This window comes from Salvia hispanica, chromosome 1, assembly GCF_029641045.1.
Source record: "Salvia hispanica isolate PSC_SH4W2 chromosome 1, Shi_PSC_v1, whole genome shotgun sequence".
NCBI lineage: Eukaryota > Viridiplantae > Streptophyta > Magnoliopsida > Lamiales > Lamiaceae > Salvia > Salvia hispanica.
In genome coordinates, this window is record NC_142692.1 from 66,585,203 (window position 1) to 66,609,701 (window position 24,499).

Here is a 24,499-nt window from a genome sequence, read left to right on the forward strand (position 1 = left end):
GCGCGCCATGTGTACATGAATTGGAAGAAGGCACACAAGGAACATGATCTAAAGAAACAGTATTGGAAGGCAGTTAAAAGCACTTATGTAGAGAAATTCAAATCAGCCATTCAAGAAATTAAGGTAGAGAGTCGAGATGCTTATGAAGACTTCATTAGCAGGGATACAAAGAAATTTTGTAAGGCATTCATTTCCACCTCTGCATGTAGCGACGTGATTACTAGTAACATCGCTGAGTCATTTAATGCATCTATTGTTGAAGCTAGAGGCAAGCATATAATTTACATGTTTGAGAAAATTACGTGTACCCTCATGACACAACAAGTAAGCAGGTTACATACCATGTCAAGTGTGCAGGGAAGAATTTGCCCCAATATTGTGAAAATGATTGAAAAGTTAAAGTTTGATAGTCGAGAACACATAGCACATCCTGCGTTAGGTGGAAAATTTGAGGTTCACTTTGAGGATGATAAGTTTGTTGTGAATCTTAGGGATCGTACATGTACATGTAGAGGTTGGGATTTGACAGGAATACCGTGTGTGCATGCTGTAGCTTGTATAAGGTTCAAAAATGAAGATGTAACTACCTTTGTTGATGATTATTATACAGTAAGTAGATATCTTGAGGGCTATAGGGTGGGATTAGAACCCATTAGGGGCCAGGGAATGTGGCCCGAGGTAGAAGAAACCACTGTCAAGCCTCCAGTGATAAGAAGAATGTCTGGTCGACCCAAGAAAAAGAGAAGAAGAGCACCTGAGGAAAAAGATCCTAAATTTCCTCAAAAAAAAAAGAGGACAGGAGTGCAAATGACTTGCCAAAAGTGTCACCAACAAGGGCACAACAGCAGGGGATGCAAGAACGATCCAGTTGAAAAAATGCCTAAGGAAAAGGTAGTGAAGTTTCCTATAGTATCTTTATATAACTATATTAATTGCTACATTTCTATATGATTCACTAGGGTAAAAGGGGAAGGCCTGCAAAGAAAATTCCACCACAAGATAGCTTGGCAGGCTTGACTCGAGGAACACGAAAAGAGCATCCACAAGTGTTGATCTCTGCAAATGCTCGTCAAGTGAAGGAAAACAACAGGGGGTGCAAGAACGATCAAGTTGAAAAAATGCCTAAAGAAAAGGTAGTGAAGTTTCATGTAGTATCTTTATATAACTATATTAATTGCTACATTTCTATATGATTCACTAGGGTAAAAGGGGAAAGTCTGCAAAGAAAATTCCACAACAAGATAGCTTGGCAGGCTTGACTCAAGGAACACGAAAAGAGCATCCACAAGTATCGATCTCTGCAAATGCTCGTCAAGTGAAAGAAAGGGCATTAGCTAGGAAAGGAGTTGGAGTGATTGGTTTTTTGAGGAGAGTGGAAACATTTATATGAGGGTATATTGATTAAACTTAAGTTGTTTTGTTAAAGCTCATTTTTTGAAAAATTTATGTGATATTCTGACATAATGTATATGATGCAGATGTCTTCTCACAACAAGGTAACGCATGTGAACAAAGAGATTCTAAGCACGTCAAGTTCTAGGATTCAAAGCAATGTCGTTAAAGTTCGTTCAACACAAGGGAGTCAGAATGCACAAACACATGGGAAAGCACCAACACATGGGAACAATGATTGATTACAACTTTTTAGAAAAAAACTGCAGTCCTTTTTGTTAATTTTTGGTGATATTTGTTTGGATTAATGATGAACTTTTTAAGTGCTGTGGAATGATGGAGAAATTAATTTGAATGGAAAAATGATTAATTGAATTTTAGTTTTCAGTTCTAACTTAGTCAAATTATTGTAGTGTTTTGGTTGGGTTAGGAATATTTAATTGAATACTGTTTATAGAATGGATAGAAATGTACTAGCATCTTACTGATTTTGGGTATTGTTTATGTGTGTTTACTGTGAAGATTAGTGAGTTGAACAATCAGTTTGAGAAGTGCCAGCGGCTTCTGAACTCCAGTGCCAGCAGCTTGGGGAAATGCCAGAAAGTTTTATTTGATTTGGGGAAATATCAAAAAGTTTCAAAAGTTCAGGGGAAAAAATAGAATATCTCAAATGTTTGTGTATTTACAAGCAAATTACCTCATTTCATAACAAACGACGTCGTTTTGATTACCGGCGATTCTGCCATGTTGGCACTTCCGATGAACACCTCAGCTTTAATTTGGGGAAAAATTATATTTTGGGGAAAAATAAAAAAAGTCCAAAGTTCATGCATTTATATTCAAAAAATAAAGTTCGGAGAAAAAGCAGAAAAAAGTGAAAGTTCATGTATTTACATGCTAATAACCCTTTTCAAACACAGTAATTAAATAAGGAGCATCTTTTGAAGAGAAGTTAATTTGAAAAAAAATAATAAATACGGAGTTTTTAAAACTCCTCAAATGTTAACTGCAGAATACGTAGATTCATAATGTTAATTATGTTTTGTGCAATTTAATTTTTAACATTGAAACCACAAAAAGATTTGTAATGTTGACCAATCAGGGCAAATAAGTCCCTCCACCCAATGGCCTAATCTATGGTGGGATTTATATGCCCAGTTTATCTTGATATCTATTTGTATTTTTTTACACATATGTTTCTATTTAACCTATATATATGGAAATATATTCAAATTATAAATATATAACGAATTACTATGTTTATTTACATCAATCAATATAAAATAGCTAAATTTTAAGTACAGTACAATTTTTGTAATAAAAAATTGTGTGAAATATGTTAAAGAAATCAAAACAAAACTATTATTTTTAAAATACATAATTAAAATAGCATAAAGTGAGAACTTTTAGATAGATTGAAATATACTGTACAACTCTATCACCATGTAATGCGGTACCCGAAACTTGATTATAGTTTTGGATCGGATATTGCGTATTGTTATTCGCGAATTTCGGGATCGGGTACCTGCAGGTACCTAATTTGATAGCGCTCAAGTAGTAGTTTTTGAGGACTAAAACTATATTTTATATATAAAAAATATTTAAAATAATGAAAATAATGTGTTTGATATTTTTTTTTCATAATTATAATTTATATTGTTCCTAATATATCCTAATATTATTTAAGTAAATACTCCATAATTCCATATAGTATCAGTTTATAAAAATCAAATTTGAAAACTTGAAATAAATATTCATGTATAGTACTTATTCGCTACATCTTCTTCCTTCCGAAAAAGATTTTAAATCAAAATCAGCAAAACCCTAAACCCTAAAACACTCGCGCGACGCGTCTCCTTCCTTTCCTCTGGTCGACAAGTGAAACAATATGGTTTCTGAGAAAAAATCAAAGAAAATTCCTGTGTGGGATTTGCCTGATATCCCCAAAGGTGAGCTGCCGCCGCACATTCAATTGCAGAGGACCCGCGTCTCTTGCACTCTCGATGCCCCAACTCATGTATTCACCTACTCACCCGTTTCTTCCCTAATTTTCTTGTTAAATTTCTTTTCGATAGTTAATTTGATTCATGTAAATTTTTAATTTTGGCATCAAAGACCGAGAATGTACAATACTCGGGTGCTTATGCGGCGATGGGAGTGGATAACAGTTTGAGACTGCCGGAGTTTCGCAACAATTTTAAGGTTGAAGTGATTAGTCTCACGGAGGATGACATGGAGTTCGATATGATTGGTATTGATGCTTCTATTGCAAATGCTTTTCGAAGAATCCTCATAGCTGAGGTGCGAGTTGATTATGTTCATTGAGTTCTTTTAATTGAAGAGATTATTTTTGTTCTTCTCTGTTATAATCTGGAGTTTGCTAGTTAGTTTATTGTTAAGGTATGTATGGATATCCTGCAGTTGGATATCATTGTTTTAACTTGCTGATTTGTAGTGTAAATAATGTGTGAAAAGAGGAGTTTCTGGGATCTCTGCATTAAAAAATCAAAACTTTTATCATTAAAAGTAATTGAATTGGTTACTGGGATTTATGCAATGTTCACTGTCCGATTCTGTGCTAGTTATCTTGTTCCAGCAGAGAAAAATACTGAAGTGATGAAGGTGTAATATGAGCTTACTTATTCAAGACTCTGTTTTTAGATGAAAAGTGTGAAATATGAAGGCTGGTAAATTTGTGAATATTGTTATAATTAATTATGTTTAAAGTGCTAGATATAATTGTCTGGTTCCAAATGTTTTATTTGTTTTGGGTGTAAAGCTGAAAGTGTTGTAATAATGTATGCCTCTTGATCGTTGTTTCTTATATAAACTTGGTCCTATGAGATGTATATGCTTTTGAAGTTTTGGTTGGGCTAATGGCTGATCTCTCTCTCTGGTCTAGCTCCCCACCATGGCTATTGAAAAGGTTTTTATTGCAAATAACACCTCAGTGATACAAGATGAGGTGCTCTCCCACAGACTGGGTCTTGTCCCACTTAAAGTTGATCCAAGACACTTCAATTATATGTCAGGTTAAAATTTCATCTTATTTTTTAGTTGATTTCATTTGTAAGTTGGTCAGGCATGATGTCTGATGCTTTTAGGTCTTCTGATTCTCCAGAAAAGGATGAACCAAATGAGAAAAATACCATTGTATTTAAACTTCATGCACGTTGTGAGAAAGGGGGGTCACGTATTAAAGGTACTACTCAATGCCCAATCACTGAAAAATATTTCTCATCTTATGATAAACGATTTTTCTATCTAAAATTGTTTCTGAGAATGCAATCTTAATGCCTTTCCTTTTGTGGTACTAAAAAATACAGTGAAGTCCAATGAACTAAAGTGGTTGCCCAATGGCAGTGAGTTCACACTAAGTACAGAGAAATCAAATCAAGATTCGACATCAAAGCCAAAAACTTACACTTCTTTCGGTTGTAGTCAGGATTCCATGCCAGAATTTGCAAACAACCCAATTGCCACCAAGCATGGGGATATAATTCTTGCTAAACTTGGACCCAAACAGGTATTGTAGTGTTGATATTTATGATCTTTTTCTTTAAGCAAAGATTAAGGTGACTCTCATATTGATCCCTATGTTTGAGTTGTTGGTTAAATAGTCTAATTAGTTCAAGTGTAAAATCATGACAAATAACTCATCTTAGTTATAATCTGAAATAGCTCAGACAATTCCTGCACATGACTATTAGAACCCTGATACATGGTTAGACTGTAATACAAAGAGCATAGAGACTCTACTCAAAGGTTCTTATATTAGCGACTGATTGTTTTCTTGTATGGTTTTGTAATGCTTTCATTGCATTCTTGCATGCCACCTTCATATTAGCAGTGGCTTTTGGTCGAGGGTATTGCCATTTCGGGGAAAGGTAAACAAGAGACGTTATTTCCATATTGGTGTTTGGTTTCCAATTTTAGGCGATTCCCTTTCCTCAATTTTCATATTTTGATTCCCCACTCCTTACTTGGGATCTAGATTCCTCCATATCCTTATTTCTTCACCATCCATGTACCACCTCCACAACCACCACCCTCCTCCTCCGCTGCCACCACCCTCCTCTACCGCCGCCACCACTACCACCCACCACCGGCGCCGCTGCCACTCCCTCCACCCCCACTGCCCCATCTCCTCCGTACATATATAATTACTAGACCAAACAAACACAACCATTTGTTTCACTTTCATCATTATAGTCTGGTATTGGTTTAATTACATTCAAACTTCAAAGTGAGGAGTTGGTTTGGAGCTCATTTTGTACAAGCAACACTAAGCAGCCCACATACTCCAGTTTCTAAGAATAATATCCCACCTGTGCAGGAAATTGAGCTGGAAGCACATGCTGTGAAAGGAATGGGCAAGACACATGCTAAGTGGTCGCCTGTAGCCACTGCTTGGTACAGGATGCTGCCTGAGGTATAAGAATTTTCTATAGCCCACTAGAGATACTACTTCTAAAATATATAAAAAAAATTAATCTATACCATTTCTTCAAAATATCTTATTAACAAATAAGAGCAAGAGTATAACACTTCACAAAATCTATAAATGTGCAGATTGTTTTGTTAGAAGAAATTGTGGATGAAAAGGCTGAAGAACTTGTCAAGAAATGTCCTGTAAAAGTGTTTGACATTGAAGATATTGGTAAAGGTAATGTGACTTCTAACTTGTGAGCTGATGTTCATTATCGTTCATGTTTAAATTGTTAATGAACCGTGTTGGAACTTATTTGCATTACTAGATTGTTTCAGATGTATGGGTCTTGTCCATCAGGTAGAGTTTGTGTAAGTTGTTACTTATTAGTTTATTGTTGACTGCCAATTAGGTTCTAAAAGAGCAACAGTGGCAAGGCCTAGATCTTGTACCCTCTGCCGTGAATGCATCAGAGGAGATGATTGGGAAAAGCTTGTGGCCGTTCGGCGAGTAAAAGATCATTTCATCTGTAAGTATAATTTTGAAGATGTTAAAATCCCTCGCATATAGTGGCTGTAGTAGGAGTTTGATTTTATTTCCACTGTAGGACTTTAATGTGGAACTTTATCATGGCTCTCTTTACTGGGTATACCAATTAATATCTATGACAACATATAATCGTTGAATCTGTACCACCTAAGCTGCAACAACATGAATAAATTCAACATTTGAGTAAAGTAGGTTGACAGTTGGTTAAACATAGATATCTATATGGCTGGAAAAATTGCTTTTAACTTGTTTGCTTATACTTCTCTTCTTCAGTTCATCCCTATTTAGATAGTTTTTAGGATCAGGTTACTCACAATCTCTAATTGCATCAGATAACATCAAACTCTTACTGTAAAATACAGTTGTACTCTAATTATTTAAAGCTTAGATAATTATGTGTAGTGTTTTTGTCTGTAGAACCTTATGATCCTTATTTCCCTACTTCCGCAGTTACAATTGAATCTACGGGAGCATTGCCCCCTGAAGTATTGTTCACTGAAGCGGTGAAGATTCTGGAAGACAAGTGTGAGCGGGTGATAAGTGAGCTCTCGTGAGGCAACTCGGAAGGAAAGTTTTCCAGGGACAATCAAAGTATAATGTAAGCACACTGTGATCACTTAAAAGATCAAGTATGAATGGGTTTTCAATTTGAGTTCTATTTTGCTGGCGGATTTGAAAAACCAAGAATTCTCATACTACATCTATTAAGAAAAGTTTTTTTTGTTCCTGTTATGTTGTAATTTAAAATGTCAGACTTGGAAGAGTTTTCACAAAGAGCCAAATGTCTAACCTCTAATTTGTTTTGTTATGTGACAGCCAGGAAAAGGAGTACAATATCAACTTTAGAGGCTCGTGAATTAAAGAATGTTAAATCCTCAGAAATCACATGTGAAGAGCATATAGTGCTAGACAAATATATCCATGTAATCTGCTCCAATTAGAGAAGCATTTTCCTAAGATTCTTGTCTGCAGGTTAAATCACATTATTATATTTTAGGAACATCTTTGCATGAATTTGTTTGGCATTTTACCTTTTTCTCATCTCAGACTCTCTTAGCAAGTTTTGAGCAGTTATGTAAATTCAAACGAAATTTGGTCTTGATTATTCTACAATCTACATGATGAATTTGCTGTAGGAATGGTGGTTTGTCTGAGGAGAAACATTCTTTGGTTTATGGTCTGACCTATTTGGTGTAGTTTGGTGGGGGAATGGACTCTTGACTAAATCACAAGAGTTTATGTTATATGTGTCACTCAACCAAGGGAGATCCCCCTCTCTACATGCAATCCACCACACAGAAAAATGAAATTAAAAAAATTCCTTTTTTATGTCCCTTTAATTTCAATAATCAAAATTAGCTGTCTTCCTTTGCAGTCTCAATTCAAAGTATTTTACAAGTCCGTACCGATGAATGTGCCTCTTCTTGGTCATATTTTTGCATTTACAATAGTCTATGTCCCCAAATTCTTTTTCTTGGGTTTCTTGAATTTGAAGAAGCCCAGTCTAAGATTAAAATAAGAAAATAATTTGTCAAGGTCCTAATAAACTCCAAAATCATAGTGCATCTACACTAATTAAATACTAATTTACAATTACGAACTAATAAGCCATTCTTTGAAATCCTAAAAACCCATTATTTGATTCTTAATAAATACTATAGTTATTAATTGCGGTTTTTGCTTTCAAATATAAGGCAACTTTTTGATTTTGCACTATCTACAATAATATGTGAAGAATATTTTAGAATAGTAATTATAAATCAGTAGAAAACTCCATTGGCCACCTCATGAATTGACATGTAGTATTTGCTATTAAGTATGTCGTATTCAAATGGAAGAAAATGGACACAATTTCTACTTATCTAGAAAGTCATACATTAATAATTATTGTTGCTCTATTCATGCCACAACCGATTATAATCTACTTATTTAGAAAGTCTTGCTCCGGCAACCGTTTCTTTTTCATGATTCATCACAAAAAAAAAATATATATATATGGCCAACTCCCTACCCCTATCCATTATTATTTATTTTCTTTTCCAAAAGTAATGATAATTTGGGACCATATGCCCATAATTCACTCAAATAGTAGCTTTACAAGAATAGTTGTCCCTTTTCCATTTCTCATAATTCACTCAAATAGTAGCTTCACAAGAATAGTTATGACATTAAATTAAGAAAAATTGTTTAATTGGGAATTGATGAGAGAGAGAGAGTATGATAAGTAGAGCATGAGAGACAGGTTGGAGCATTTGAAGGCCCTTTTGTTGTCGAGAGACCCTTGTATTTTCTGACAAAAATTCATGGGAATCATTGAACATGTAAAGCTTCACTTTACTCTTCTTTGACCCCTCCACCCACTTCTCCACAGATAATTGAAATACAAGGAGTATTAAACTAGACAAGTACTGCGTTGGAATTGGTATAGCCCACAGGCCAAAACTCTCTTTCACCATTCTCAAAGCCTTTTCCTTTTCTCTCTTCTTTCTTTTATCTATCAGCACAGACACCACACATCTTTTTGGAAGGAGAAAGAGAGAAAAGTGGAGGTGCCACCCTCATTTATCTCGCTCCACAGTTGAGTGCCCCCCCTTTTTCCATTTCCCTTTGTTAAATTTTAGTTAAAGTTCTGATCTTTGTGACTTGCATCGCCTCTTTTTAGTGTTGGGCTGCTTTATTTTTCATCTGTCCATTCATTAGCTAGGTGGGTCTTTCGCTTTTCCCGGATTTGATTTCTTTTAGCATTCTCTGAGTTTTCTGTGGGGTTTCATGGATCCATCTTGGTAGGGTTTTTTGACAGAGAAGAATTGATATTGCAAGATCTGTGTTTTTCATGGACCCATTTTCCAGCTATTTATACTTGGCTCCATCTCTGTGCTGTGTGATAATGTTTGATTGCCAAGGTTTTGTTTTTAATTTCTCTAGTTTTATAGATGAATTGTTCTCTCTGACTGCAATTTGATGTTGATCTGATGAAGTATATGTTATTTATTCACTTTGCAAAGTGAAAAAGACTGCATTTTGGGGTATATATATAGAGAGAAGAATGGTGTTTTTTTTCATTTTCTATTGATCTGCATCTGCGTTCAAGTCCCTATGTCTTGACTCCTGTTGTTAATTTTTTGGTTTACCTTTTCAACATCTTTTTGCTACCTCACTACTGATTGTTGGATATGATCTAATTGGTGGTTTTTGGGAATCAAGTTTCTTTGTTAATATATGGCAGGACTAACTCTGAGTAGGCTTAATTGCTATTCCTTTGATCCACTTGTTTGGTCATTTTCATCATAAATAAGCTCCTCTCCATCTTTGGGCTAACCTGTAGATGTGGATGTACTTGCAGATGATGATGATGCTTGATTTCGATGCTTAAATGGAAGATTTCTTGTGTCCCAGCCCTATCTGATGCTGCTGTGCAATCTGTTTAATTGCAAATTTTGAATTCATTCCAATGGCCTCAGAGTCATATCTCAAGGGTTCCTCGGGAAAGCAAAGCAAGAGTCGTGGAGGGGGTAAAACAGGAAAATGCGACCCTCTCGTGAATGAATTGCCCGGTAATGTGGAAAGTCTTGCCTCAAAGAAATCACACAATCATCTGCAGAAGGGGGCGGTTTCTTCTTTGACAGATAAAATTGATTCAAGCTTACATTTGGGTAATGCTAAACAAGCACGGGCGTTGGAACAAACTGCTGATCAGCAAACAAAAATATCAGATCTTGGGAATGTAAAAGATAAATCAGCACCTGCAAAAGCTAGTGATGGAGCAAGCAGCCTTGCAAAGACTAGTGGAAACGCCAAGATAAGCGATCGAGTTGATTTCGTTGAGAGTGGCAAGAGCAGTTTGTGTCGCGGGAGCACAAGTACTGATGTCAGTGATGAAAGCTCTTGCAGCAGTTTCAGTAGCGCTGTTAACAAACCCCACAAAGCAAATGATCTAAGATGGGAAGCAATACAGGCAGTCCGCTCGAAAGATGGGGCCTTAGATCTGAGGCACTTTAGACTACTGAAGAAGTTGGGCTGTGGTGACATTGGAAGTGTCTATCTATCAGAATTATGCGGTACAAAATGTTATTTTGCTATGAAGGTGATGGATAAGGCTTCACTAGCTAGTCGTAAGAAGCTTTTGCGTGCCCAGACAGAGAGAGAAATTTTGCAATCTCTCGATCACCCTTTCCTTCCGACTTTGTACACTCATTTTGAAACAGACAAGTTTTCATGTTTAGTAATGGAGTTCTGTCCTGGGGGAGACCTGCATGGCCTTCGGCAAAGGCAGCCAGGAAAGCATTTTTCTGAGCAAGCTGTTAAGTATGACACATTCTTAACTCACAACTTCTTATATGGTTACTGTTTATCTTCAAGATGCCATATGTTGATGATGGTTTAAGAATAACATGTGATTTTTTTACAATTTTTGAATCATAATGATTTCGTAAAGATGCTTAGACCTCCAGATAAAGTACTAGATAATACAGAGAACTTGCTCTCAGGTTTTTATGATGCTCATACTTTAGTTTTTGTCTTAGGGATAGCTGTGACCATTTCTAGATGTAGAGGTTTAGGACTTGCCATTCATAATTAGTTTCCGAGCCAGTGTTCTGTAGGTAATGTACAAGATAATTTACCTCAATTCTGTGTCTTGCATTCTCTGTGAACATTCCATTGCAAAAGGGTAACTTACAGAATCTGGATTCAGATTGATGAAGACAATTCAGCTTGTCTCAATACCACATTTCAGCTTCATCCAATGTGCTTGCTCATATGCATACTTGTTTCCAATATTAATTCTTTCGATGTACCTCATTAATTCTGTACCCGATTGTTTCAAACTAAACTTTTCTGTAGCTGATATAACTTGAGTAGGTAAACGTAAATCCTATGTTTCATTACATTCATATTACAGTCTGGCAAAATAATACTTTTACATGTGTATTTTTCTGTAGCTGTGGATGTTCCACAACTGTGTTTATGCTTCATTATCTGCAAAGCATCCACATTTCTCTCATGTTCAACGGCGATGTCTTTGTTTGGAAAGCAGGCCTTATATTATCTGAGCTTTGTATTTTACATTTTTCTCATTTTATTGCTGTAACAGCTTAATGATTGAGATGTTATCGATTTGTGATATTAATTTGAGGATTTCACTTGTAGGTTTTATGTTGCTGAAGTTCTTCTTTCTTTGGAATACCTTCACATGTTCGGTATTGTTTACCGTGACCTCAAGCCTGAAAATGTCCTCGTGCGAGAGGATGGGCATATAATGCTATCAGATTTCGACCTCTCTCTCCGCTGCACTGTAAGCCCCACTCTGATAAAATCCTCGTCCGCAGAGCCGGATCCCCAAAGGAAAAACAACGTTTACTGCGCCCAACCTGCTTGCATCGAGCCATCATGTATCGTCCCAACCACATGTTTCGGGCCTCGCTTGTTTTCAGGCAAATCCAAGAAAGACCGTAAACCTAAGAACGATATTGGGAACCAAGTCAGGCCATTACCGGAGCTGATGGCCGAGCCTACAGACGCACGCTCAATGTCATTCGTTGGCACCCACGAGTACCTGGCACCGGAGATCATCAAAGGCGAAGGGCATGGCAGCGCCGTGGACTGGTGGACTTTCGGGATTTTCTTGTACGAGCTACTGTTTGGAAAGACGCCGTTCAAGGGATCAGGCAATCGAGCCACCCTATTCAACGTCGTTGGCCAGCCCCTGCGATTCCCAGAGTCACCGGTGGTCAGTTTCGCAGTCAGAGATCTCATCAGGGGCTTGCTAGTGAAGGAGCCACAGCATAGGTTGGCGTACAAACGCGGTGCAACGGAGATCAAGCAGCATCCTTTCTTCGAAGGCGTGAACTGGGCTCTGATTCGCTGCGCCACCCCTCCGGACGTCCCTAGACCAGTCGACATCGAGAGAATCCCTGCGCCACCGGCACCGGCTGGGCAGAAAGCTGCTGCTCCTGTAGCCAAGCTTGCTGCTGCCCCTCAAAGTAGTGACAATTATCTAGAATTTGATTTCTTTTAGTAGTGATTGATCATGTTTGAGCAACTACTTTGTTTTCAGACATTGAAGAGGATGGAGAGGAGGTTTCTTTGGCAATGAGTATATGATTATGTGTTTGGACAGTTGGTGGTGGTGATGATGATCACGATTTGTTATATTGCAAATGTTGTAATATTGATGTTTCTATCAATCCATAAACGCATTAATTCCTTTGAAATTTGCTGCCCATAATCATGGATTGTGGAATAGTACTATCTTTCATGCCAATGTGTGGTTGTAAAACTAAGCAAATAATTGATGTTTTTTTAGTTTGTTTGCAGGTGCACAAGAAATTGCAAATAATTCCATTTGTGTTGAGCTTTGGGTATAGAGAGTATATAAAATTGGATATAGATTAAACTAACATTTTCATATATTTTTATTTATATTTTTTAAAATTTGTGTCAAGTCAAAGTCGAGATTTGAATCGATAAAATGGTACTGTATTTACAATTATTCTTTTTTGTCAATAAATAGTAAATAAAATTATTTACTTAGATTAAAACCTATTGTTGTCCTTAAATAATTATCTAAAAGAACTTTTTGGTTTCTGTAATTGCTAAATTTTGGTCTTAAAATATTCTCCCTTCGTTCTAGAGATTGATTTTTTTTTTCACTCAAGTTTAATTTCAATTTTTAGCTCAAAATAAAATATCTAATATTTTTTATTTTATTCTTTTTTTATATCTTCTATTTTTTACCTCTTATTTTATTTTTCTGTACTTGACTTGTGTCGAAAAGAAATCAATTGCATGTGGTTGGACGTTAGAGTATAAATTTGGTAAACAAATTGGTTAGATTTTTTCATAGTCCCTCCATTCCAAGAAAGATGGGTTTTTCTCTTAGGTAGTACGAGATTTTAAACAGCTTTATTTTGTGAGTTAAGTGGAGAGAATAAAATAAAAGAGAGAAGATAAACTAGAGATAAAAGTGTTTTTAATCTTAGTAATAAACCATTTTGTTTGAGACAAATAAAAAAGAAAAAAAGTGGTCCTCTTTAGTGGGATGAAGGGAGTATAGCTTTTTTTGTTATAGATTTTTCTAGAAATAAATTACATTTCCCCATTTTTTGAAAAATGTTAAGGACGGACATATTGTTTAATACTCATTTCGTCTTCTAAAAATATAAACTTTTGAAACAATACGAATTTTAATACTATAAAATGGCTAAAGTCTAAGTAAGAAAGAAATAAAAAGAAAAGTAGGTTACTAGTAAAAGATTAGTACTGAACAAAAAAAAAGTAATACTCACACTTTTCTTTGAAAAAGTTTCCTCTCACGTAATTATAAAAATATACTCCCTCTGTTCACGAAAATTCGTCCCAATTTGACCGGGTACGGGTTTTAAGAAATGTAATGAAAAGTGAGTTGAAAAAGTTAGTGGATTGTGAGTCATACTTTTATATATTAGTTTTATAATAAAATGTGACTAGGAATGAATTAGTGAAATATGAGTTCCACTATCAAAAATGATAAAAATGAAATGGGAGAAGTTTTAGAGGACGGACGGAAATGGAAAAATGAGACAAATTTTGGTGGACGGATGGAGTACTTTCTCTCACATTTAATACACAAATTAATATCTCCTAAAATCCTGTGTCATCTTTCAAATGGCCAAGTGTGACATCTACTACGGAACGGATTGAGGATTTATTTTGAGGGAAGAGATAATATAAAAATAATTTTTGGATCAGTGTAAGTGAAAATTCTTGAAAAAATCCCTCAACATGCAAAAGCTTTTACTCACCTTCTCTGACCTTTCTCTCTCACACACAGATACAAAAGGCAAAGGGCAACTCTCTCTCTCTCTCTGTGTCACGCCTCCATAGACATACACAATAGATATAGTATTAAACTACAGTAGTACTGCTTCGGTATTGCTACTGCCCACAGTCCAACTCTCTCTTTCAGCATTCTCAAAGCCTTTTCCTTTTCCTTTAATCTATCAACACAGACACCACACATATTTTTGCAACAACAAAAAAGAGGCGTCACTCTCTCTTGTTTATCCCACTCTACAGTTCACTTCCCTCCCTTTCCATTCCTTTCATCTCTGCTGTTTCAACCCAATTTACACTAATGTGAAAAACACTAAAGGTCTCATCTTTGGCTCCTTCACGTTACCTCTTTCCTTGTGTGTGCTGCTTTTTCTTGCTTTACTTTTGAAGTGGTCCAATGCTTTGCTAGGTCAGTTTCTCTTCTCCAAGCTTTAATTTTTCTGCACTCTGAATTTTGTCTGGGTTTAATTGATCCCAATTTGTAGGGTTTCTTGACAGAGAAGAATTGGCTGTTCAAGATCTGTGTTTTTTTACATGGGCCCTTCTCTTTTTTCCTCGCTTATAATATCCTGATTTGATTGTTGTTGTTATCGGTAGTGTTTGACCATGAAGAGCTGTTTAGAGAAAGCACATTTTAGTTTTGTAGGTAACATTTCAATTCCTGTTAGTGCAATTTGATTCTAATCAATAAGCAAGTGAAAAGTTTGCATTTTGGAGAAGTACAATGTTGGATCTTGAACAAGGATAATCTAGCATTTTTCCATTTCTGAGAAGAAAATTGATGGTTCCCATTTAATTTTGTTAATATATATGGATTTTGTTATTGGATGTGATGTCTGTGGTGGTTGAGGATTATGCTCTTACTTAGCAGAGATTTTGTTCTAAAAAAACCAATATTTTCTTAGATTAAGTGTTCTTCCTTTGATGTGCTTATTCGTGTGTTTATTGTAATTGTTGTATCAACCGTATGTATGCTTGATCTTGTGACTGACCTGCGAATGGATGCAGTTTCAGATATGATTCGTGGTTTCTGTACTGAAGGGGCACACACTTCGTATTATGGTTCTATTTAGTGGTGTCGTTCGATCTGTGTAGTTGACGAAGTTGATATACGTTCTTCCCATGGCCTCAGAAGCGCATATCAAGAGTTCCTCGGGGAAGCATAGTAAAAGTCAAGCGTGCAAAACTGGGAAATCGGATACTGGTATAAGAGAATTACCTGGACATGTGGAAACTCCTGCCTCGAAGAAAGTTTCAGCAGATCCAATTACAGATAAAAAGTTACAAAACCAACTGCAAAAGGGCGCAGTTTCTTCTTTGACTGGTAAACTTGACTCAACCTTACATTTTGGTATGAGTGAATGTAGTGGTGATAAGGAAAAGAAAGCATCGAATCTCAAAAATGTCAAAGATAACTCAGCCTCTTCAAAAGTTAGTGATGGAACAAACAGTCTTGCAAAGACTAGTGGAAGTCCCAAGATAAGTGATCGGGTTGAATTTGTTGAGAGTGGCAAGAGCAGTTTGTGTCGGGGCAGCACAAGTACTGATGTTAGCGACGAAAGCAGCTGCAGCAGCTTGAGTACCGCTGTTAACAAACCCCATAAAGCAAATGATATGAGGTGGGAAGCAATACAGGCAGTCCGTTCAAAGGAGGGGTCGTTAGATCTGAGGCATTTTAGACTATTGAAGAAGTTGGGCTGTGGTGACATTGGAAGCGTATATCTATCAGAATTATGTGGTACGAAGTGTTACTTTGCGATGAAGGTTATGGACAAAGCTTCTCTAGCTAGTCGCAAGAAGCTTTTGCGTGCTCAGACTGAAAGAGAGATTCTGCAGTCTTTGGACCATCCTTTCCTTCCGACCTTGTACACTCATTTTGAAACAGACAAGTTCTCATGTTTAGTAATGGAGTTCTGCCCCGGGGGAGACCTGCATGGCCTTCGGCAAAGGCAGCCAGGAAAGCATTTCTCCGAGCAAGCTGTGAAGTATGTCACATTTTAACTCAAACTTCACTGATGGTTTTACTCTTTATCTTCAAAATGCATCTATGTGTTTTTCTTAACCTCGGGTGTTTCCTGCAAACTTCGTATATCACCGCTTTCATTTTGTGATTCTGGATTTTGACACCAACTAGTCAAAGATATATTACTATTTAGATAAACTTGAGAAATATATTTGTCTAAAATCTGAAGCTGTGATAACTGTGTTATACTTATCTGGTACAGATGCTATGAATAAATCATTCGATCACATAATTTTCTTCGTAGGTTTCGTTGTACATACCTCGCCTACTCTTCCTGCCTTCCCGAGTACATGGTCATAATGAAAGGATACGATTTAGAATCTGAATCTGTTCCAGATTCTAGTTAGCCGGTGTGTACGATTTAGAATCTGAATCTCTGTTTAAGTATCAAACTCTTAGGGGTACTTTGGTAGGTTAGATAACTCATCTATCTTGGATGAATATGACCAAAAATGATGTAAAATGTGTTTTTTTTAATAATCATGTTTTGTTTATTTATCTTTATACATAAATTGTTATGAGCTAATAGCCTGCTGTCTTAGGTTTTATGCAGCTGAAATCCTTCTTGCTTTGGAATATCTTCACATGCTCGGCATCGTCTACCGTGACCTCAAGCCTGAAAACGTCCTAGTGAGAGACGATGGCCACATAATGCTGTCAGATTTCGACCTCTCACTTCGATGCAGTGTCAGCCCAACTCTCGTAAAGTTCCCATCCCTCGAGCCAGACACCCTACGTGCCAACACTACTGAATGCATCGCGCCATCTTGCGTCCAGCCCTCGTGCATGGCCCCAACCACATGTTTCGGCCCTCGCTTCTTCTCAGGTAAATCCAAGAAGAAAGACCACAAACCCAAGAACGACATCGGGAACCAAGTCAGGCCGTTACCGGAGCTCATGGCCGAGCCGACAGAGGCGCGATCAATGTCGTTTGTGGGCACACACGAGTACCTGGCACCCGAGATCATCAAAGGCGAGGGGCACGGCAGTGCCGTGGACTGGTGGACTTTCGGGATATTCTTGTACGAGTTACTATTCGGAAAGACGCCGTTCAAGGGGTCCGGGAACCGCGCCACGCTGTTCAACGTGGTCGGCCAGCCCCTCCGGTTCCCGGAGTCGCCTGTCGTTAGCTTTGCCGCGAGAGATCTCATCAGGGGATTGTTGGTGAAGGAGCCACAGCATAGGCTGGCGTATAAACGCGGGGCGACGGAGGTAAAGCAGCATCCGTTCTTCCAAGGCGTCAATTGGGCGCTGATCCGGTGCGCGACGCCTCCGGATATTCCGAGGCCGGTCGACATTCCGGCGCCCCCGCCGGTGAAAGCTGTGGCCCCACCTCCTGCTGCTGCTCCACAAAATACTGATAATTATCTGGAATTTGATTTCTTCTAGTGTTTTGAGTAAATATGGGGATTTTTTCCAGACAAGTATGTGATTGATTATATTATGTGGTTGGACAATTCATGATGATGGTCTGTTGTAATGTGTAATGCAACTTATGCTATCAATCAATCAATGTTATCATTCTTGGCTTCAATTTAAACAGATAACTAAAATATACTAATATTAAATGAAGTTAAATTTCATTGTAGTTTGTTATTTAAAAGAGTAAAGGTCAAATGTGGTTTCTAACATACGGTCGTTTTATCAATTTGGTCCTTAATATTATTATTTTGATTATTTGGTCCCTCACAAATAAACTCGGACCTGAATCGATCCTCACTTAACTGAACCGTCAAAAAATAGACGATAATTGCAATTTGACTATATTAAATTACCAATGGTAATTAATTATACTTAATTATAATTCTTAATTCCTATTAAATTACAAATTATTCATTTCATTTTGCAACTGATACTATCTTTTTTCCATTTTTGCTAATAGAAAAAGAATTATAATTAGGTATAATTAATTACCATTAGTAATTTAATATAGTCAAATTGCGATCATCGTCTATTTTTTGACGGTTCTGTTAAGTGAGGACCGATTCGAGTCCGAGATTATTTGTGAGGGACCAAATAATTAAAAAGATAATGTTAAAGACCAAATTGATAAAACAGTCATATGTTAGGGACCATATTTGACCTTTACTCTATTAAAAAATTTGAGATTTGTAATAGAAACCTATATTGGCTGGCCCAATTAGGGTAATTAAGTTTTAAGAAATCAAAAGGGCCAACTATATTAGTAGTATCCAAATAAAAGGCCCAAGTATAAAAAACACAAAAAGAGAAAGAAAAGCTCCAAGCTTAAAAACAATGCGGTGAACGTGGATCGAACACGTGACCTTCAGATCTTCAGTCTGACGCTCTCCCAACTGAGCTATCCCCCCTTCTTGCTTATAATATGTGATTCGAAATACAAATTTCCAAAATCTTTTTTTAGCAAGTGCCGAATTGGGAAACCGTGAAATCGAAATTGAATTGTTTGTATATTACTACTACTATGTATTTGATTATTCGGAGCTACTTGTAACAACTTAGAACTGGCATAGATTAATAACTATTGCAATTCAGCTCTTGATTATTTTATATATGTATGACTTCCCAAGTAGTATTTTTCTTATACTATAACTTGTATAGTTTGTAAATAGTACTCCCTCCATCCACAAACAATAGATCACTTTTTTTCATTTTGGAACGTCCACAAAAAATAAATCACTTTCTTAAAATGGAAAGTTTATCTCTCATACTTTTTCCACTTTTTCTTCCCTCTCTCATACTTTACTCATTTTTTCTCCTATCTCTCTTACTTTAGCTATTTTTTCTCCACCTCTCTCTTACTTTACGAATTCTACATTAAAACACGTGTCACACACAAAGTGATCTATTTTTTGTGGACGGAGGGAGTATATTATTTGGAGTCGAACTAAAAAATTATTCAAGGAATAATACTTTTCTTAGTACCCATAGAAAATTGGCCAAGTGCATTTATTGAGATCCACACAACTCAATATCTTATTAACTTTTGCATTTATAAAAAAAAATTGAATTAAAATACTCTAGATTATAAGAGCTATTTATTTATGTATTTTTCATGAAATAGTGAAGTGTTTTTTGTTGGACGTAGTTCATTCATTACTGTTGTATTCTCCCACGAGAAATCGTCAAAATACGTGGAAAATAATTGCTAGTCACAACACATACTTAAAATTACTTGTACGGAAATGAATGAACCAAAGTAATGATTATCTCTCGCATGAAAAAGACATAAATAATCCTTATAGTCTAAGGTATTTTGGGCCTAAAAAATTTCCAATGATATTACATCAATGTTCAGAAATGATTGATATTATTTTTGAAAAAATATGAACCACTAATAATGTTAGTGCAATATACAGAAATAAATATAGTTCTCTCTATTAATTATTAGTATATATTCCCCATCTTTAGTATGGTGAGGGACACACGTTACCAAATAAAAATGTACTACTAGTAAACTAAAGAGACCAAGTGAAAGAATCATATGAAGTGAAAGATAATATATGAATAAAAGATAGTCGCAATCACATGTCCACTCTTCCAACTTTATGATAGATCACAATAAATCAAATCTATATAGTATAAACAATCTATTGACACCATGAATTTTTGGCAAAAGGCAAAGGCCTATACCATAGATGAATGCCGCTCCTTTTGAAAGTGCGCTTAATCGACGGTGTTACGCTTTTACACATCTATAAACAATCTATTGGCACTAACTAAGTTTAACTTAAACCATTGGTTATATTACAAATCTTTGCTTTCGGCATAATATCTTAATTTGTTCTTTCTTATTTGTTGAGTTGATATCCTGATTTGTTATTTTAATTTCACTTTTCATCTTTTTCGTATTCCATGTGGACTTTTAGAGAAAGAAATGTATTATTGCTGAAAATTTAAACGAAATTTTGGTCCATCCACGAAAATGTACTCCGGGGTTTTTCTGCCTACTCGAAACTCAATTTGGTTGATCTCGGCCCGAAATCAAGTTAGAAGATATGCTTAAGAATTAATGAAAAAAGAATATACGGCCTTGTTGATGAGTTAAAGGCCATCCATAATGGGGCGGACTATGCGACGGACGATGCATCGTCCGTAGCATAGTCCGCCACTGCAGCACCCCGCCTGAAGCCCAATTCTTAGTCCACGCCCTATGCATTGTCCCCGGACTATGCACACATTTTTGCATAGTCCGGTCTATCGTCCGCCCCATTGCAGGGGGTAAAGACGATAGTCCGGACTATGCACATATTTTTCATTTTTTTTTAATTTTTTTTGTATTTTCTTCTATATATATCACCAATTTTTTTTACTTCATTTCACACCTTTCACTCCACTCTCTTCCCATCTCAATTTCTCTCTAAATTCAATAACGAATTCCAACGATTTCCATATTTGCAAGCATAAAATATAAAAAAATAAAAAAATAAATACTGACAATAGGATATGCCTTTAATTTGGGGTGTTTTTTTATATTTTTATTCCTGCTAATTAATATATTTGCAAACATAAAAAATAGGATTAATGAATTTTTGTAGTGTTTAAATATTCAAATAATAAATAAAATGTTTAGGGCGGGCTATAGTCCGCCTCATTGCAGGTGGAAGGGGCAGAGGATAAAATGCTGAGTGGCGGTGATAGGGCGGGGCTTAGGGCGTCGTATAGTCCGCTCCATAGTGGATGCCCTAAATGAGATCGTACAATTTCAAACTTGGGTCCCTTTTTTGTATGGTCTCTTGAAAGTAGGTTAGCCAACATGTTTAGCTCAATAATTATTTTTGCCCAATTTGCTTTAGATGCTTAAGATGTTGGTGATTATATATGTTGGTATTGTTCTCGACTCTTTACATAATCTTAATAAAAGTTAATGTTGCTAATTCATTTATTTTGTTTACTTTTATAATTACTTAAGTGGATATAATGTTGGATGTGATATCTCCCTCTTTGAATTATTTGATGTTACTACTAACAAAGAAGAAAATATTGATAGATCATATTTCCTCACTCTTTAGGTGGGGAGTATAATACAACATGTCACTAATTTAATAATATAAAAATCAAACAAATCTAGCTTTGTGTTTGGTTTTTAATTCGTGGATATAAATATACACTTGAAATCTATGTTTATGTGCACATCATAGATACTAAGAAAACAAAATACTACCAATATATTGCATTTTTTATGTAAACTATCATATGAGACATTTGCATGTGGTTTCCTCAAGTATTTGAAGATTCTCCTAACACGAAGACCTAAAATTTGGCACAAATTTAATGTGATTCAAACTAGCAACGGTGGCAAAAATGCGTGAAGGAATTACAAATATTTTTAGAAAAAGCATTAGAATTTCCTCTTTATTTCATTATCTTTTAGGCATCATGTGCTTGACGAGTAGCATCCACTCTAATAAATTAATGAAATTTTGTTCCAGCTTTTTGTTTGTTTTCTTTTAGGTGTGATTGGAATTCTAAAAGACCTCAAGAATACTTTAGTGGGAAATTGTTGCATCCAACCAACTATATATATGGAAATGTCATGTCAATTATAAAAGGATCAAACTATAGACTCAAAATGTGTAAAGTCAGCAATCAATCTAGTATAGTAGTATTTTTAAAAAAAGAATAATATTATTTTAATATCTACGAACTTTTTCCCTAAAAGTACACCAATTTACATACAAGGAAAAAATAGTATTTTCATCTCCACCGGTCGTTTCAATTACAAATTAATTTTATTATTTCAAATTTTATATATTTATTAAATTTCCATTTTTATAAAATTAACATAAAATAATAGAAATTCAAAAATTAAATTAATCGAACTTAATAGTTTATAGACCAATTATGGAGCCCACTCTTATTTTTAGCTTTTATATTGTAATAGTACTAGTTATCAATATTCAATAGGGTCATCGTATTTTTTATTAATTTTAAAATAATTTATACTACCTCCGTCCCTGAAAACTTGTCTTATTTTTCCATTTTCTCCGTCCCTCAAAATTTGTATAATTTCACTTTTTACCATTTTTTTTATAGTGGACCTCATATTTCACTAACTCATTCATACTCACATTTTATTATAAAATTAATATATAAAAGTAGGACTCACAATCCACTAACTTTTCCAACTCACTTTTTATTACATTTCTTAAAACCCGTGGCGGGTCAAAGTTGGACAAATTTTGGGGGACGGGGATAGTAACATTTTAATGTAATTTGGATTTTTTAAATTTAATGTATGTATTGCATTGTGAAAATACGAAACTATTAATGCTATTAGAGAATAATTCCCACAATTGTTCTTTTGCTATGAGAAAATATTGCCCACAACTATTCGTTCACTATTATTGGTGATTCTTTTCTCATCGTTCCACAAATGAAAAAAAAAGTCAAATTTTTTGTGGAGTGTCGCAATAAAACAAAAAGCATCATACATTGAAAAATAGAAGAAAAAGCATCAAGTAATTTTTTAAGTACACTCTTCTGCTAATAATTCATAGGCCACTTTTAAATGTGGACAACTGTGACGTTTTAGTATTTAAAAAATATGTTATAAAAATTAATATCAATTTTTATATTAAAAATCAATTTTATATAAAAAAAATTTAAAAAAAAATTAATTGTATGGGCGCGACGGGCCCAACAAGTATCCAGCTATGCCAATTGCAATTTGATGTAACGTATGTATGATCTTTCCTAATATTTTAGTTTTAGTATATTGCCACAATTATTTTTTTTTATATTGTAATCAACAACTTTAATTATGCTGATTCTCGTGAGAAAGAAATCTCGACAAATATGATGTTGCGCACAACTTTGTGTTATTTGACAATATTATATATTTTCTTGCATGGTCAATTGCAAACATGTACTCATACTCTTTATAACGTGCCTATTAATTTACATGGCATTGGCAGTTGACACACACCAATAATATCAATCAATTACTCCCTACGTCTCATATTTGGAGTCACATTTAGTTATGACACGAGTTTTAAAAAATTGGTGTAGTGTGTAATTAATGAAGTGGGCTGGTAGAGTGTGTAATAAATGAAGTGAGTTGGTTGAAGGTGGGTCCCTTTTTGATTTTTTAATTTTTTATTTTTGTTTTGGTTTATTTTAATATAGATAATGACATTTTGATGAACAATGAGGTAAAATTGTGTGACTAAATATGGAAAACTCTAAATGTAACTCTACAACTGGGACAAATTTTTATGGCAAAATGTGACTCCAAAACTGGGACGGAGGGAGACTACTACTTAACTGCCCTCACATTTTGGAAGATAGTACAATTTTATGTACTACTACATGTTACGGAAATTACTCACTTATGGGTAGTGATAAAATGCAAACTTATATATATTGTATAAACTCAAAACTCCTCAACACAACTTCAACACGGTTTCATTACAATATCAACATAGTGTAAAATTCTAAGATTTTAATGTCAACATAGTATCAACATAATATCAACACAACATCAATCATTGACTACAGTTGAAATTCTGTTGACATTTTTCTGTTGATGCTTTTTTGTGATCGGTTGACATTTTTCAATGGTCCAGATCATAATTTTGAGTTTGTACAATATTTAGAGTTTTCATTTGATCACCTCCCTTATTTCAAATATCTATATACTTAATATTTTATTGGTGTGGATTATATGAAATATGAAAAAAAAAAAATTAAAGTGGAGATAATTTTTTTTGAAATTGGAGTTTTAACCATGGAAGTACTGAAATAGCAAAATGAGGCATACTAATGCAGTTAAGAAGACAAAGGATAAAACAAAGACTAGAATCTTAGACAACGAGTAGCTTAAATAAAAGTGATAATCTAAGAACATTTTTTATACTAGATACTATTATAAACTAATGCTGCATGTTTTAACTTTAATTTAGACTATTGAAGTGGAATATATTCCTCAAAACGTTTTTTATCTATGCACCATCACCACTGATCCTTATGGCTCTTGCTTCTACCAACAATCAATTTCCTCTAAATTTTAAATTGCCATTTATTACTAGTAATAATGCTATTAGCCTATTACTAATTTGGTCTTCAAGTATTTATACATCTGCAATATATAATCAGAAAACATATTAGACACTAGTATTGTTTATCGTTTGATGGGATATCCATCTTATTTCCACTTTATATTATTTAACTAAATATATTTGGATTTTAACTATACCATCATTTTTCAAATTTACATTTCATAGCATTGATCTCTGTTTTTAATAAGAGAATCAGCCAGATTTTTTGGGTAAAAATACGCAAAATTAGATGATAATCTATTTCCCATCATCACA

General features: G+C 35.2%; 4 protein-coding genes and 1 non-coding gene across 13 annotated transcripts; 4 read left to right on the forward strand and 1 right to left on the reverse strand.

The window, feature by feature from the left end:
- On the forward strand, positions 1–1,634 carry LOC125219730 (uncharacterized). Its single transcript, XM_089062300.1, has 4 exons — positions 1–891; positions 960–1,133; positions 1,202–1,351; positions 1,479–1,634. The coding sequence occupies exons 1-4, from the start codon at positions 16–18 to the stop codon at positions 1,632–1,634; spliced, it is 1,356 nt and encodes a 451-aa protein (XP_088918426.1). The 5' UTR covers positions 1–15.
- Positions 1,635–3,170: 1,536 nt separating this feature from the next.
- Positions 3,171–7,505, forward strand: LOC125185659 (uncharacterized). Its single transcript, XM_048082225.2, has 10 exons — positions 3,171–3,409; positions 3,508–3,693; positions 4,295–4,424; positions 4,514–4,594; positions 4,719–4,918; positions 5,729–5,824; positions 5,965–6,058; positions 6,234–6,350; positions 6,821–6,968; positions 7,187–7,505. Exons 1-9 carry the CDS (start codon positions 3,281–3,283, stop codon positions 6,922–6,924), a joined length of 1,137 nt encoding a protein of 378 aa, XP_047938182.1. The 5' UTR covers positions 3,171–3,280; the 3' UTR covers positions 6,925–6,968; positions 7,187–7,505.
- A 1,069-nt stretch (positions 7,506–8,574) lies between these two features.
- Positions 8,575–12,582, forward strand: LOC125185658 (serine/threonine-protein kinase D6PKL2-like). Of its 6 annotated transcripts, none has more exons than XM_089056388.1 (3): positions 8,575–8,947; positions 9,714–10,675; positions 11,519–12,582. In XM_089056388.1, the coding sequence occupies exons 2-3, from the start codon at positions 9,822–9,824 to the stop codon at positions 12,384–12,386; spliced, it is 1,722 nt and encodes a 573-aa protein (XP_088912514.1). In that variant the 5' UTR covers positions 8,575–8,947; positions 9,714–9,821; the 3' UTR covers positions 12,387–12,582. The 6 variants fall into 6 exon arrangements, with proteins under 6 accessions (XP_088912514.1, XP_047938181.1, XP_047938179.1 ...); XM_048082224.2 differs by having other exon boundaries at positions 8,944–9,074; XM_048082222.2 differs by lacking the exon at positions 8,575–8,947 and adding an exon at positions 9,018–9,153.
- A 1,548-nt stretch (positions 12,583–14,130) lies between these two features.
- Positions 14,131–17,739, forward strand: LOC125222497 (serine/threonine-protein kinase D6PK-like). 4 transcript variants are annotated; one of them, XM_048125148.2, is made up of 4 exons: positions 14,131–14,591; positions 14,668–14,828; positions 15,191–16,167; positions 16,748–17,739. In XM_048125148.2, exons 3-4 carry the CDS (start codon positions 15,305–15,307, stop codon positions 17,592–17,594), a joined length of 1,710 nt encoding a protein of 569 aa, XP_047981105.2. In that variant the 5' UTR covers positions 14,131–14,591; positions 14,668–14,828; positions 15,191–15,304; the 3' UTR covers positions 17,595–17,739. The 4 variants fall into 4 exon arrangements, with proteins under 4 accessions (XP_047981105.2, XP_047981103.2, XP_047981106.2 ...); XM_048125146.2 differs by lacking the exon at positions 14,668–14,828; XM_048125149.2 differs by lacking the exon at positions 14,668–14,828 and having other exon boundaries at positions 15,197–16,167.
- A 723-nt stretch (positions 17,740–18,462) lies between these two features.
- Positions 18,463–18,535, reverse strand: TRNAF-GAA (transfer RNA phenylalanine (anticodon GAA)). The gene has a single exon. It is a non-coding gene; the product is annotated as a tRNA-Phe (tRNA).
- Positions 18,536–24,499: the final 5,964 nt, after the last annotated feature.

Excerpts from the sequence above, each read along its gene's own strand:
- LOC125219730 (XM_089062300.1), top strand. The coding sequence starts at position 16 with ATGAATTGGAAGAAGGCACACAAGGAACATGATCTAAAGAAACAGTAT. Across the intron at positions 892-959 it reads AAAAAATGCCTAAGGAAAAG|GGTAAAAGGGGAAGGCCTGC; the intron begins GTAGTGAAGTTT and ends ATGATTCACTAG. Across the intron at positions 1,134-1,201 it reads AAAAAATGCCTAAAGAAAAG|GGTAAAAGGGGAAAGTCTGC; the intron begins GTAGTGAAGTTT and ends ATGATTCACTAG.
- LOC125222497 (XM_048125148.2), top strand. The coding sequence starts at position 15,305 with ATGGCCTCAGAAGCGCATATCAAGAGTTCCTCGGGGAAGCATAGTAAA. Across the intron at positions 16,168-16,747 it reads TTCTCCGAGCAAGCTGTGAA|GTTTTATGCAGCTGAAATCC; the intron begins GTATGTCACATT and ends CTGCTGTCTTAG.
- LOC125185659 (XM_048082225.2), top strand. The coding sequence starts at position 3,281 with ATGGTTTCTGAGAAAAAATCAAAGAAAATTCCTGTGTGGGATTTGCCT. Across the intron at positions 4,425-4,513 it reads ACACTTCAATTATATGTCAG|AAAAGGATGAACCAAATGAG; the intron begins GTTAAAATTTCA and ends CTGATTCTCCAG. Across the intron at positions 6,059-6,233 it reads CATTGAAGATATTGGTAAAG|GTTCTAAAAGAGCAACAGTG; the intron begins GTAATGTGACTT and ends ACTGCCAATTAG.
- LOC125185658 (XM_089056388.1), top strand. The coding sequence starts at position 9,822 with ATGGCCTCAGAGTCATATCTCAAGGGTTCCTCGGGAAAGCAAAGCAAG. Across the intron at positions 10,676-11,518 it reads TTTTCTGAGCAAGCTGTTAA|GTTTTATGTTGCTGAAGTTC; the intron begins GTATGACACATT and ends TTTCACTTGTAG.